The sequence below is a fragment of the Physella acuta genome, unplaced genomic scaffold, assembly GCF_028476545.2.
Source record: "Physella acuta isolate Inbredline_101_S28 unplaced genomic scaffold, ASM2847654v3 ptg000017l, whole genome shotgun sequence".
NCBI classification, from domain to species: Eukaryota; Metazoa; Mollusca; class Gastropoda; family Physidae; genus Physella; species Physella acuta.
In genome coordinates, this window is record NW_026731537.1 from 1,432,756 (window position 1) to 1,447,282 (window position 14,527).

Consider the following 14,527-nt stretch of genomic DNA (forward strand, 5'->3'; position numbering starts at 1 on the left):
TCCCTCAAGCAAGACAATTACCTGGGACCACTTTTAATCTTCCTTATGTTATACTAGGAGATCAAGGATATCCTTTAAAGGATTACCTAATGCGCCCCTACAGCTCAGGTCCAGCAACAGTTCCACATGATGTTGAAGTTTACAATTATAGGCATAGTAGAGCCAGACGTACAGTAGAATGTGCATTTGGAATACTAGTTGCTAAATGGAGATGTCTAAAGACAGAGTTACAAGTTGATCCAAAACACATAGACAAACTAGTCACTGCTGTTTGCTTGTTGCACAATATCATTATAGATAAAGAGGGAATTAATGAAACTATGATGCATAATATAAATTTGGAGATTGTTACCAGTGCAGCAGAGTGTGTTAAATCAAAACGCTATAACAGAGCTGGTAGAGAAGCTTACAATATTAGAGATCAGTTCAAAGCATATTTCAATGCTGAAGGAGCTGTACACTTCCAATATGATAAACTAAATACTTACACTATCTAAGATATTATAAAACAATTTTAAGTTTTGATGCCACTGGTATTTAATTGAAATAAACTTCTTTGGTTGTTATGCTACTGTTGTTTATATTTTATTTATATTTGGCATACATAAAAATATAGAGACCATTGGTCAAGTTACCATATATATATATATATTCTTGCTTGTCAGACCTTCTAGCTAGCATTGAATTCTTATTAGGTAACATCCTTCAACACACCTTTCAATTCATCAATTTACCATTAAAAGAAAATAAGTTTAAGACTGCATTTGAAGATGTCTTAAATAAAATAAAAAGAAATTTATTAACACATTTAATTTTTATACAGCCATAACAAAAAATCAAGTAATTAATTTAATAAGCTTTAATAATTAATGAAACAATACATGATTTCAGACCCGTATTATTTATCAAAATAACAAATAGGGTCTTAAACTTCTGATGGATTAAATGTACCCACACATTTATTACTTTTGAATGAAACTATTATTTTTACCATGAGCATAAAAATTAGTAGAGTTAAGAATACAGTATGATGAGAACATAGTTAAATCTATAGCAATTATTAATTAGTTAGTAGTCTACAGGTACTACTATTAGATAATAATTTACATTGACTACATGGTTAAGGCTACAAGTAATAGTTAAAAGAACATCAGCCTTACTACAAGCTAGTAGTGAAAAACTGGATATCAGTAGAATCACAAATTCACCATAAACAAACTTGAAAGTAATGATTTCAAAGTGATAAATAATAGCAAAAACAAGTCAATGAATAAAAATAAATAATACAGTTTCTAGCAATACCCGTATAACAAAATCACAAGATCAAATGTACTGTTTTGAAACAACACTGATGATTCAGTTGAAATAAAAAAAATTAGTAGCATTATTGCATACTTGAAATACTTTTATATAATTAGACTCAATAACCAATAACATGTTTGTAATTTCAAATAATTAACATTAGTCAAGAATAAAGAAGACTATGTAATAACAGATAACATACAAAGTTCTTAATCATTACACATTGCTCATTCACAGTCTGCATCATCAATTGTGTCAAAAATAACTTGTTGTATCTTCATCCTTGTTAACAAGCTCACTCTTTTAGGCATATCTTCAAAATATGGTAATAAACTCAGCAGGAAATGGTAGTTATCATCATTCTTGATCTCCTGTTTGTCATTAATCTTTTCAATTTGTTCTAATTTCTTTTTCTCTAATGTTATCAACTGATTAATGGCGTCAGCTTTGTCTGCCTTTCTTTTGCATTGTAGCTTTGGTTTTTCAATTGGCAGAACTATTTCTGGATCTCGCACAGCAGCTTCGTCCAGTGAGTCCGAATTGTTGAAATTTATTTCAGCCACAATAGTTTCACTAAATTCAGAACTTGATGTAGATGGAAAATTGCTTAGCATTGGTCTAGAAACAAAAACATCATTTAAAAATGCTAATTGATTTATGTATTTCCATGGTACTTTAGTGTTAGCTGCTGCACTTCCAGTTACTTTTTTTATGTTCTTTGTGTGCTCTTTCCTAAAGGTGTCTCGTAAATTTTGCCATTTGGCTTTTGCTTGTGACACTGAAATATACAAACAAAACAATTTAGATTATATGCTTTTAACTTCCATTTAATATATTTATTTCTGAATTCAGACACCATTCTTTCTACAGGCTGATAATTAAATGTTTACATAAGCTAATGGCTAATTTAATAATTAAATAAAACAGTCATCTTTGATATTTAATATTTAGTAGCTATGCTAATCAGTAAAAATTAAAATGTTCAACTATAGACTATAGTAGTTAAATAGTTAACTAATAAATAGCTAGATCTATATTCTACATTTAGGCCTACTAGACCTATAGATAGATTCTACTTAATTTAATTTTAATTCTACTACTTATTACTAGTTTACTAGTAATTTACTACTTGATTATTAGTAATTTAATTAAATCAATTGAAGTAAATTAGTCTCTTCTCTACTAAATAGTAAATAATCATTCATTAGTGATCACTGATTAGTCAATGACAGAGTAGGCAACATGTTACATCAGTTACATTTAGATCTAGTTAGTTTAGTTAAGTATTAAGTTCAGTTAAGTTAGTAGAGTAGATAGATAGCTATCAAGACTTTTCTACTAGACTACCTTGTTTAAATGTAAATAATAATACTTAATTACTATATTATAATTAGTATTACTAGTATTAGTCTAGTCTAAAGTCTAATACTAATTATTAACTATTAAATATTAGATTTAGATTCAAAAGTAGTGGTAAAATTGAGTTGAGTAGAAGAATCAATCACTAGATCTAGACTAGATCTTTTAGTACTAGATCTTCTAGATCTACTAGATTCTAGATCTAGATCTAAAATCTAGATCTAAATCTAGTAGATCTACTAGTACTAGACTAGTAGATCTAGATCTAGATTAGATCTAGAGAATCTAGTAAAAGTGGGGCTAAGCCGCTAAAGTCTAAACTAAAGCTAGTCTAAAAGTCTAAACTAAAGTAAGCTAGAGTCTAGACTAAAGTAAGCTAGAGTCTAGAATCTAGGTCTAGATCTAGATCTAGTATTCTAGTAGTTAAGCAGTTAAGTATAATATAGAATATAGAATATAGAATCACATCACAACAATGACTCAATTTGTTACTCAACTTGTACATCCGAGTTCATCAGCTATTTCAGACCATAATTTTTTTGAGATGTCTCTATTCTGGTAGCATGGGTTCGATGTATCCCATAGTGGCGTTCTCTCTTGAACTAGTAAAATAAGCTTCTCCGTGTCAAGTACCACAACAACGTTATTTGTACTGAAGCCCTCCATTTTCTTTTTTGTTTATCCCTGCCAGATAAATTTTCATCAGAATGTGTTTTCCGTCAGAACAGAAACAAAATTTTAAGTTCATCATCAGGTGCCTGAAGACTCGGACGATGAGTTCGGATCTAGTGTAACCAACAGTACTGGATTATACTTTTTGTTTGCTTTCCAGTTGTTCGGCCTTGTTGCCAGAAACAGAAATTCGGTCTGCCGACGTGTAGTGTAAACGCAGCCTAAGTAATGCATGCAAACGATATTTTCACTTAACTGTGCATCTGACTCAACGAATGTCAAACGACACGTAGGTGTATATTTTATTTTTGTTTTTAATGCTCTGCGATTATAAGACAGAGCGGTAGAGCAAAATTAGAAACATGAGAAATAAAAACAATGTATTCACAATAAAATACATATTTCATTGATAATATAATACAGGATTTGTAGGGATTAATAAATGTTCACGTTTATAATTCATCTTTTCCTTAAATTTATCAAGAGAAGAAGATGTAATTAAAATGACAAAAACTATTTATGTATAAAAACACAAGACTTATAAAATTTGTGACACGTGCCAGCAGCGAGGTGATGTTATCAACTGACAAAAATGTTGTAAATTATAACAATGGTAATCTGTCACATATGACAAGAAAGTGACTCGATTATAACACATATTAGTCAAATATAAAGTGAGTTATGAAAAGTGAACTTTAATGGTGACGACACAGGAGAACATGTCATTGGAATGAATTTTTTTCTTTAAAATTTTTCTTTTAAACACTATTTACATTTTTTAAAACGTTTTAAAAAAAAAAACCACCGATAAAAAAAAAAAACAACACTTTATTAGTTTAAACCTTAAAAAAACAACTTTATTTTAAAGATTTCAAAACTTTATTTTAAAACTGTGGTTAATGATTTGCGAACCGATCACGTGATATTTTAATTAGAGCATGTCCGCTATCGAAAGATTTTAAAATTTGGGCTATATTCTAGCAGAGAGCTAAGAAGTACATTAAACAATCTCTGTACAGCTATACGTCAACAAGGAGTTGACTCTGAAACTTTAATTAACCAAAAGATTTTATATTTAATTTCCAAAGATTATATGTTAAATTATTTAATTTATTTTCTTGCCAAAAATAATGAATATAGTCAATACTTGGAAATATATTGCCTCATTTCAGCATTGTTGTCTTTCTGCTTTCGTTCGTGTGTTTGTGTGAATGTAGGTGTGTATTTGTTTAGATCGTAAAATTGATACTTATATGTTGAAACTAATAACATATTATATGTCTACTTGACAGAACACCAAACAAGTTTATACATTTTATGATATTCAAATCAATTTTTAAAACATTTGTAAAACAAAAGTAATATTTTTTTGCAGCTGATTATAAATACGACATCGATATGATCGATTAATGATGATCGAACTAAGAGAATTCGATCAGTTTAAAACAATACAAATTCTTGAGACAATCAAACAACCCGAGCAGACGATTTACTTTGCCCTGAGCCGTTGGCGGCAAAACAAAAATGTCATGAATAGGTCGATGAAAAACCCCACCACAATTGTGATGAAATCAGATTATCAACAATTTAAAAAAAAAGATAATAAAGTCGACGAGAACACAATCAATAATCAATGTTTGTTCATTCGGCATTCACTCCCTTGTTACAAAATAAAAAACAAAAACAAGATAAAAAACCTCACATAAACTAATGTATATCAAGAATATTTGTGCTTAAGTTATTTCATAGCCTCAACGAATACATCAAGACGTATCATTGTTTAACAATAACATAAGGGGCAGCACTCTTGTCATGCCAATAACATGATTGGATAGTTTGTTTGCAAGTGGTTGCTAAGTGACGTCACATCCGCCATACTTGCAACACGCGCGCCTCTTACGTCATCAAGTAGACTGACCAATAGCTGGCGTTGAATATGACGAAGAGGAGCGGGAAGAGCAGTCTGGCGTACTTGTCTATCGTGTTGACGTCCTGCACGCGCGGGATCTTGACCTTGATGGACTTGGCCTTCTGCCGGAAGTGAGACAACAGTCTGCGCCTGCGCGGTGGCACGTGTGCACTGCTGCGCCGTCTGACGGTGCTGGGGATGTAGCCGTGGGAGGTGCTGTGCGAATGTGCGAATGACCTGCCGGGAGAAATAGGTCATTTACTTGTTGGGAGAAATAGGTAATTTACATGTTGGGAGAAATAGGTCATTAACATGTTGGAAGAAATAGGTCATTTACATGGTGGGAGAAATAGGTCCTTAACATGTTGGGAGAAACAAATTATTGACGCTATAGGTCAGATAAGGTAGAGTTCACCTGCTTATGTGACGTGTATTTGAAGAAACTGTGTGGTCAACACTCTCAACCACTCCTCACCCAGTCCCAACTGGGGTCAGGTACGCATATCAGCTGGGTTGGCTCAGGGACAACTTACGTAATCGAGACCAGCAATATGCGCTCTACAGTTGGAACACTTACGTATATGTTGAATGTTGGTTCAACCAACTTCAAGTGGAGGTCATGACCTTTATCGATAGGTCAACTTTTTTTGACCTCTCCCAGAACCACCAGCCTTAACTAAAACCAAATCAGTCAACACTACTTGAAATAACAGATCTCATTGTCAGCTATCCGATTCAAGGACTAAACCTAGACTTCAAGAAATCAAAGACTACTATTTTTGTCAACCTTGACCTTTGAGCGCGAGACAAAAGTGTCGTCATTGAGCTCACCGTGAGGCAGGTGGCGCCACCTTGAAGCCGGAGGGGTCCTGCTGACCGTCGTCCAGCTCCAGACTGAAGCTCTGGCTGTTGGTGATACCCAGGGGGCCGAGGACCTCTTTCAGCTCCATCGTCTCGATGGTCGTGTTGTTCTGGGGAACAGTCACATTTTTTACTGGTCGTGTCACATTTTTTACTGGTCGTGTCACATTTTTAACTCGTGGTGTCACATTTTTTACTGGTCGTGTCACATTTTTTACTGGTCGTGTCACATTTTTTACTGGTCGTGTCACATTTTTAACTCGTGGTGTCACATTTTTTACTGGTCGTGTCACATTTTTTACTGGTCGTGTCACATTTTTTACTGGTCGTGTCACATTTTTTACTGGTCGTGTCACATTTTTTACTGGTCGTGTCACATTTTTAACTCGTGGTGTCACATTTTTTACTGGTCGTGTCACATTTTTTACTGGTCGTGTCACATTTTTTACTGGTCGTGTCACATTTTTAACTCGTGGTGTCACATTTTTTACTGGTCGTGTCACATTTTTAACTACTCGTGTCACATTTTTAACTACTCGTGTCACATTTTTAACTACTCGTGTCACATTTTTAACTCGTGGTGTCACATTTTTAACTCGTGGTGTCACATTTTTAACTGATAGTGTCATATTTTTAACTGATGGTGTCACATTTTTTTTACAGCTGTGTCATATTGTTTACTGATGGTGTCACATTTTTTACTGATAGTGTCACATTTTTTACTGATAGTGTCACATTTTTAACTGATGGTGTCACAGTTTTAACTGAAGGTGTCACCATTTTTTTTACTGCTGTTAGTTTTATATTTTAAACCTATGTTGTCACATTTTTAACTGAAGGTGTCACACCTTGTACTGATGGTGTCACAGTTTTAACTGAAGGTGTCACCATTTTTTTACTGCTGTTAGTTCATATTTTAAACCTCTGTTGTCCTATTTTTAATTGATGGTGTCACAGTTTTAACTGAAGGTGTCACCATTTTTTTTACTGCTGTTAGTTTCATATTTTAAACCTCTGTTGTCACATTTTTAACTGATGGTGTCACAGTTTTGACTGAAGGTGTCACCATTTTTTACTGCTGTTAGTTTCATATTTTAAACCTCTGTTGTCACATTTTTAACCGAAGGTGTCACACCTTGTACTGATGGTGTCACAGTTTTAACTGAAGGTGTCACCATTTTTTTACTGCTGTTAGTTTCATATTTTAAACCTCTGTTGTCACATTTTTAACTGATGGTGTCACAGTTTTAACTGAAGGTGTCACCATTTTTTTACTGCTGTTATTTTCATATTTTAAACCTCTGTTGTCACATTTTTAACTGAAGGTGTCACACCTTGTACTGATGGTGTCACATTTTTAACTGAACGTGTCACAATTTTTTTACTGCTGTTAGTTTCATATTTTAAATCTCTGTTGTCACATTTTTAACTGATGGTGTCACAGTTTTAACTGAAGGTGTCACCATTTTTTTTACTGCTGTTAGTTTCATATTTTAAACCTATGTTGTCACATTTTTAACTGAAGGTGTCACACCTTGTACTGATGGTGTCACAGTTTTAACTGAAGGTGTCACCATTTTTTTACTGCTGTTAGTTCATATTTTAAACCTCTGTTGTCCTATTTTTAATTGATGGTGTCACAGTTTTAACTGAAGGTGTCACCATTTTTTTTACTGCTGTTAGTTTCATATTTTAAACCTCTGTTGTCACATTTTTAACTGATGGTGTCACAGTTTTGACTGAAGGTGTCACCATTTTTTACTGCTGTTAGTTTCATATTTTAAACCTCTGTTGTCACATTTTTAACCGAAGGTGTCACACCTTGTACTGATGGTGTCACAGTTTTAACTGAAGGTGTCACCATTTTTTTACTGCTGTTAGTTTCATATTTTAAACCTCTGTTGTCACATTTTTAACTGATGGTGTCACAGTTTTAACTGAAGGTGTCACCATTTTTTTTACTGCTGTTATTTTCATATTTTAAACCTCTGTTGTCACATTTTTAACTGAAGGTGTCACACCTTGTACTGATGGTGTCACATTTTTAACTGAACGTGTCACAATTTTTTTACTGTTGTTAGTTTCATATTTTAAATCTCTGTTGTCACATTTTTAACTGATGGTGTCACAGTTTTAACTGAAGGTGTCACCATTTTTTTTACTGCTGTTAGTTTCATATTTTAAACCTATGTTGTCACATTTTTAACTGAAGGTGTCACACCTTGTACTGATGGTGTCACAGTTTTAACTGAAGGTGTCACCATTTTTTTACTGCTGTTAGTTCATATTTTAAACCTCTGTTGTCCTATTTTTAATTGATGGTGTCACAGTTTTAACTGAAGGTGTCACCATTTTTTTACTGCTGTTAGTTTCATATTTTAAACCTCTGTTGTCACATTTTTAACTGATGGTGTCACAGTTTTGACTGAAGGTGTCACCATTTTTTACTGCTGTTAGTTTCATATTTTAAACCTCTGTTGTCACATTTTTAACCGAAGGTGTCACACCTTGTACTGATGGTGTCACATTTTTAACTGAACGTGTCACAATTTTTTTACTGCTGTTAGTTTCATATTTTAAACCTCTGTTGTCACTTTTTTAACTGATGGTGTCACAGTTTTAACTGAAGGTGTCACCATTTTTTTTACTGCTGTTAGTTTCATATTTTAAACCTCTGTTGTCACATTTTTAACTGAAGGTGTCACACCTTGTACTGATGGTGTCACATTTTTAACTGAAGGTGTCACCATTTCTTTACTGCTGTTAGTTTCATATTTTAAACCTCTGTTGTCAAATTTTTAACCGCTGCTCAAACGTTTCAAACTTTAGCTGTTTAAATATCGACAGACCTACTCTACATTTTTACTTTCTCGTATACGAGGTATAGAGAAAGTATTGTAATCGTGCACAAAAATCCCCACTCTGAATCGGAAATACATTACAATTTTGTCTATATGTCTATGTGCCCGTCTGTTTGTCTGTAAACACGATAACTTGGGTACCGTTTCAGTTATGTTGACGAAATTTCATTTGTAGGTATTTTATACGATTTATTTCTGGTAACCGGAAGTGGTACTAACTCTACTTTACGGTTTCTGGAAAGCCAATTACTTGAGTACCATTTAAAGTAGGTGGTCGAAATTTCACATATAAATATTACAATGTAAGCGCATATTTTTTTCAACTTTTGAAGGATTTCCGGTAAGCGGAAGTGTTATTTTACTGTATTTTTTGAGAAAGCACTAACTTGAGTAGTTTCAGTTAAGAAGAAAAAATATAAGTATAAGATTTTATTACAATTTTTCCGCTCTATCATACACACGCTGATTGCGATCAATTGGTGCGACATTCTATTTCTCTATCTCTATTCTATTTTTAGAATGTAAGTTTTCAAAAAATAAATTAAAAAAATATTTCTAAAGCCCGGTCGGACTGGAAGTGCTGTCCCCTTTACTGCTATAAAAGAATATGCGAGAAAGTTTAGGGGAGATCACTACCGCTTTATTATAGTTTGTATGGTGTATACCTTGTGCCTATGCTGCGTGTATTTATACCTTCTGTATACGAGAGCGATTTAACGCAAATCACTTCCATCCGCAGACGGCTAAAAGCACACTGAATCTCTCTTAGATCTGCAGTTGTTGAAGTAATTCCGATGATTTTAAACTGCTTGCAATGGATGCAATACCGTTTTTTGTTTGCCATTGCGAGACGGAACATTCCTATAAATGGGTGACTGTTTACATTCAGTAGACCCCTCTATGGTAGTTGTGTGTGGATGCCTATAATTGATCACGTGATCTCGCCGTTTGAGAAGATAGGGTGTGTGGAGTCTAATTGAAAACGACAAAGTGCATACAAACCATGTAAGAGCTAGTCTAAAGAAAACCCGGAGCTAAAGAGAGCTAAGACGGGCTCATATACCGTGAACAGAGAGCCCCGGCTATTAGAGAGCAGCAGACGGCCGTGAGTAAACACTCACGTGCGCTCTTGTGTCTGGGATGTTTGAACTGCATGCAGGTAGAATGGGCGTGAGTAGCCGCGGGGTAGTTCCCTGAGTGGGGTCACGCACGATATTTGTGGGGGTGGGGTGTTGGGGTGAGTGGGGGAGTGGGGGTTGTGGGTATGGGTGTGTGGTGGCATGTGTGTGTGTGGTGTATGAGTATTGGGGCGTGATTATCTTGGGCTAAGTTTGTGAGTGAGACCATAGAAACAATGTAAGCGTGTGAGATTGAGTGTGTGATTGAGTGTGGTGGGTAGGTGTGGGATGTGTGATGGGCAGGTATGGGGTGTGTGGTGGGTAGGTGTGGGGAGTGGGGTGGGTAGGTGTGTGGTGGGTAGGTGTGTGGTGGGTAGGTGTGTGGTGGGTAGATGTGGGGTAGATAGGTGTGGGGTGTGTGGTGGGTAAGTGTGGGGTGTGTGGTGGGTAGGTGTGTGGTGGGTAGGTGTGTGGGGGTAGGTGTGTGGTGATTAGGTGTGTGGTGTGTGGGTTTAGTGTTATAAACATTCCTCTGCTGACGTGACAAAAGAATTAAGCAGACAATGTGACGCCATCTTTGTTACAAATCATGACCCGGAATAGATCACGTGACAAATCACCACAACATGGTATCAAACACTAAAAATATCGATGACGTATATCGGGTGGATATATTCTTCGAGCGACGGCAATTATACACACCAGTTTTTGTTGGGTAGACATACCCACTCACTGATACAGGCAATATCGAACCCTAGACCTAACACTAACACAATTCTAGACCTAACACCAACACAACCCCTTGACAAACCCTAGACCTAACACCAACACAACCCTAGACCTAACACTAACACAATCCCGTGACAAAATGAGCAGCTGGACAAAATTGTACAGCCAGCAAATGTAAGAGTGAGTGCTTCACATTCAAACAGCGCTCAACGAGCAAGTGCAGGTGCACTGTTTAAAATTCCGGACGCCTTCTGGAATTGTCTGCACAGCTTCCCGCCTGGCAACTCGGACTTGATGAAACAACAAAAAAACCTGGCCACCGGCTATTTTCCCGGGCCGCATGATGAGCAGTTCTAGTTAACGCTGGGCAGAGACATGTGGGCTGATTACAACAGGGAGGGGGGCATTCAGACACACACCTCCACACACCTCACACCCACACGCATCCACACACCTCACACCAACCCACATAGAGACAAACCAATAGACAGTCACACACTAAACACACAGACACACATCCAGAAACACATAAAGAAAGAATCACACACAGAAACATATACACACACACACACACACGGAGACAGACATGCAAACAGACACACACATATAGAGAGATATTTTCTAATACCCCACGGCCCAGAATCTCCGTCCTATCATTGCAGTTCTCCCGCCCCCTCCCCCCAACCCCTGAACGTGAACAAGAGCTTTATGAACACTCTCACACTTTTCTACACCAGTGTGTTCAGCTTCAAACAGAAATATGATCAGATGTGAGTCTCAAGAATACTCAAGAATATGTCACTTTCCCAAAGTCTCTACCATACAACAGTTTTCAAAAGTCTCTACCATACAACAGTTTCCCAAAGTCTCTACCATACAACACTTTCCCAAAGTCTCTACCATACAACAGTTTCCCAAAGTCTCTACCATACAACAGTTTCCCAAAGTCTCTACCATACAACACTTTCCAAAAGTCTCTACCATACAACAGTTTCCTTTCCTAATTAGGCCACACTTAAAACTTAATTAATAGTTCCCCCCGTCGTATTGACCAGCCAACAGATAGCAAGTTCAGCGCTAGTCGGGTTTCGTTACTTCGCGGATACAAAATTCAACAATTCTGGGGACGCATTAAACATACGGTGAGATGTGATAACCCGTAATGGTCAGGTGAAGTAGAGTTTACTTAATAACCCGTAATGGTCAGGTGAAGTAGAGTTTACTTGTTTCAGATGAAATACAGTTTTCTTGATTCAGATGAAATACAGTTTACTTGATACAGATGAAGTGGAGTCCTTTGATGTTGTTTTGACAGTAAAATAAACTAAAAGTGCTATTTTATACTGAAAGCAAATGACAGTCAATAAAAAATGCGAGTGTATAAAAACGAAGTTCTATTTCGTAAAGTGCACAGTTGTCCATCACAAACAGAAATAGTCGGGAGAGAAGGGGGGGGGGGGGGTTGAGTAAGCAACAATTTCAGCATCGAATAATTGAATTCTAGTGGTATCTGAGGAGACAAAAATCTATATGTCATTATCTCCATCGCCCTTAAGACGGCGCTCTGAGACTCCCTGAAGAGTGATTAGGATCGAATCCTCCTGGCGCCACTGGTGGGCTGTTTGCTGTTCAAGTCGGCAGTTTGGTGGGCTGTTTGCTGCAATTTCTGCCATTTCTCATTCAGCTGTTCATCGTTTTACTTGTAAAGTGTCGGCGGTGTAAAACACTTTTATTTTCGCGTTTGGTGGAATAGCGGGGGGGGGGGGGGGGGGGGGGGGGTGCACAGACCCTGGTAGCCCTGCCTTTATTTGAGAGACAGCCATGGAGGTGAAACATTAAAAAAAAAGTAGTGATACAATCAAAAGTGAGAGGCGGTGAGAATTATGTAGACAACTATTTCCACATTCAGATACGGTGATACATCAAGAATAGGTGACACAATCAGAAGTAAGGCAGTAAACGATGGGGAGACTCAATGTTAACATCCAAAAAGTAAAAGGTGACACTGTAAAAGGGGACATTGTAAAAGGTGACATTGTAAAAGGTGACATTGTAAAAGGTGACATTGTAAACGGTGACATTGTAAAAGGTGACATTGTAAAAGGTGACATTGTAAAAGGTGACATTGTAAACGGTGACATTGTAAAAGGTGACATTGTAAAAGGTGACATTGTAAAAGGTGACATTGTAAAAGGTGACATTGTAAAAGGTGACATTGTAAAAGGTGACATTGTAAAAAGTGACATTGTAAACGGTGACATTGTAAAAGGTGACATTGTAAAAGGTGACATTGTAAAAGGTGACATTGTAAATGTAAACGGTGACATTGTAAAAGGTGACATTGTAAAAGGTGACATTGTAAAAGGTGACACTGTAAAAGGTGACATTGTAAAAGGTGACATTGTAAAAGGTGACATTGTAAAAGGTGACATTTTAAAAGGTTACGTTGTAAAAAGTGACATTGTAAAAGGGGACATTGTAAAAGGTGACATTTTAAAAGGTGACATTGTAAAAAGTGACATTGTAAAAGGGGACATTGTAAAAGGTGACATTGTAAAAGGGGACATTGTAAAAGGTGACATTGTAAAAGGGGACATTGTAAAAGGTGACATTGTAAAAGGGGACATTTTAAAAGGTGACATTGTAAAAAGTGACATTGTAAAAGGGGACATTGTAAAAGGTGACATTATTAAAGGTGACATTGTAAAAAGTGACATTGTAAAAGGTGACATTGTAAAAGGGGACATTTTAAAAGGTGACATTGTAAAAGGTGGCGAAACGGCCCTCAGGTGGGGTGATACATATGTGTATTAGTCCCGCAGTAAAAATTGAGAAAACCGTAAAGTTTACACTAAGAATGTGTGTCCGTGAGCTAACATCTTGAGCTGGACAACATCATTAATCTGGGTTGTCTGGCGGATTAACACAATTCATCTCGAGTCGTCTCAGGATTATGGGAACATTCTCTCGTCTGCCAGGCAATGAGCAGAAATATTTGTCCCGCCCAAAGTTGGTTTGATAAAACATCGCTGGTGATAGAGTTCTGGGCACCCCCAGCAGACGTGAGCACAATGACGTCATCATCGGCTGGGAGGAGCAGGTTGTTGACAGATAGGATGGGCTGGGGGGGGGGGGGGGAGGGGAGAGAGCTAGGTGGGCACGTGTTTGCTGCTTGCAAATAAAAATATACGGAAAATAAAAAAAAAAGGTGAAACGAGAACTGAAGCTTACCGGATATAAGGAATGGCTGTATGGGCCTGGTCATCTATGTGTGTGTGTGTGTGTATCTGTGTCTGTGTGTGTGGCTGTATGGGCCTCGTCATCTATGTGTGTGTGTGTGTGTCTGTGTGTATGTGTGTGTGGCTGTATGGGCCTCGTCATCTATGTGTGTGTGTGTGTATCTGTGTGTGTGTGTGTATCTGTGTGTGTGAGAGAGTTTCATTTTCCAGATGGCATACGCATTAGGTTGGCTATTTGTATGACCTACCCATGTGAGCTATGAAACACATTTTAGGTCGACTCCACCTATTTGTATGATCTACCAATGTCAGCATTTAGGCCTGCTGTACCTCACCTCACCTTCAGAAATCGACACTTCCCATTAAAATATATTTATGTAAAAAAGTATATATTATACAACTGATCAAAATTCATATGATAATACAAGCATGTTTTGTGACATAGAAACGGCCTGTTTGCTGAGTGTAAATGACCTA

General features: G+C 36.7%; 2 protein-coding genes across 2 annotated transcripts in view; both read right to left on the reverse strand.

The window, feature by feature from the left end:
• Window positions 1–329: 329 nt before the first annotated feature.
• On the reverse strand, window positions 330–3,556 carry LOC131937617 (uncharacterized). The gene is made up of 2 exons (XM_059295176.1): window positions 3,159–3,556; window positions 330–2,080 (listed from the first exon to the last, which is right to left on the reverse strand). Exons 1-2 carry the CDS (start codon window positions 3,325–3,327, stop codon window positions 1,530–1,532), a joined length of 720 nt encoding a protein of 239 aa, XP_059151159.1. The 5' UTR covers window positions 3,328–3,556; the 3' UTR covers window positions 330–1,529.
• Window positions 3,557–4,977: 1,421 nt separating this feature from the next.
• The window catches only part of LOC131937455 (gamma-aminobutyric acid receptor subunit beta), a 139,305-nt gene continuing 129,755 nt past the window's right edge, over window positions 4,978–14,527 (reverse strand). The window contains exons 9-10 of the mRNA XM_059294908.1: window positions 6,074–6,213; window positions 4,978–5,479 (exon numbers count right to left, since the gene is read on the reverse strand). Of these exons, the coding sequence (XP_059150891.1) occupies window positions 5,230–5,479; window positions 6,074–6,213 (390 nt within the window). The 3' untranslated portion in view covers window positions 4,978–5,229. The remainder of the gene's footprint in view (window positions 5,480–6,073; window positions 6,214–14,527) is intronic.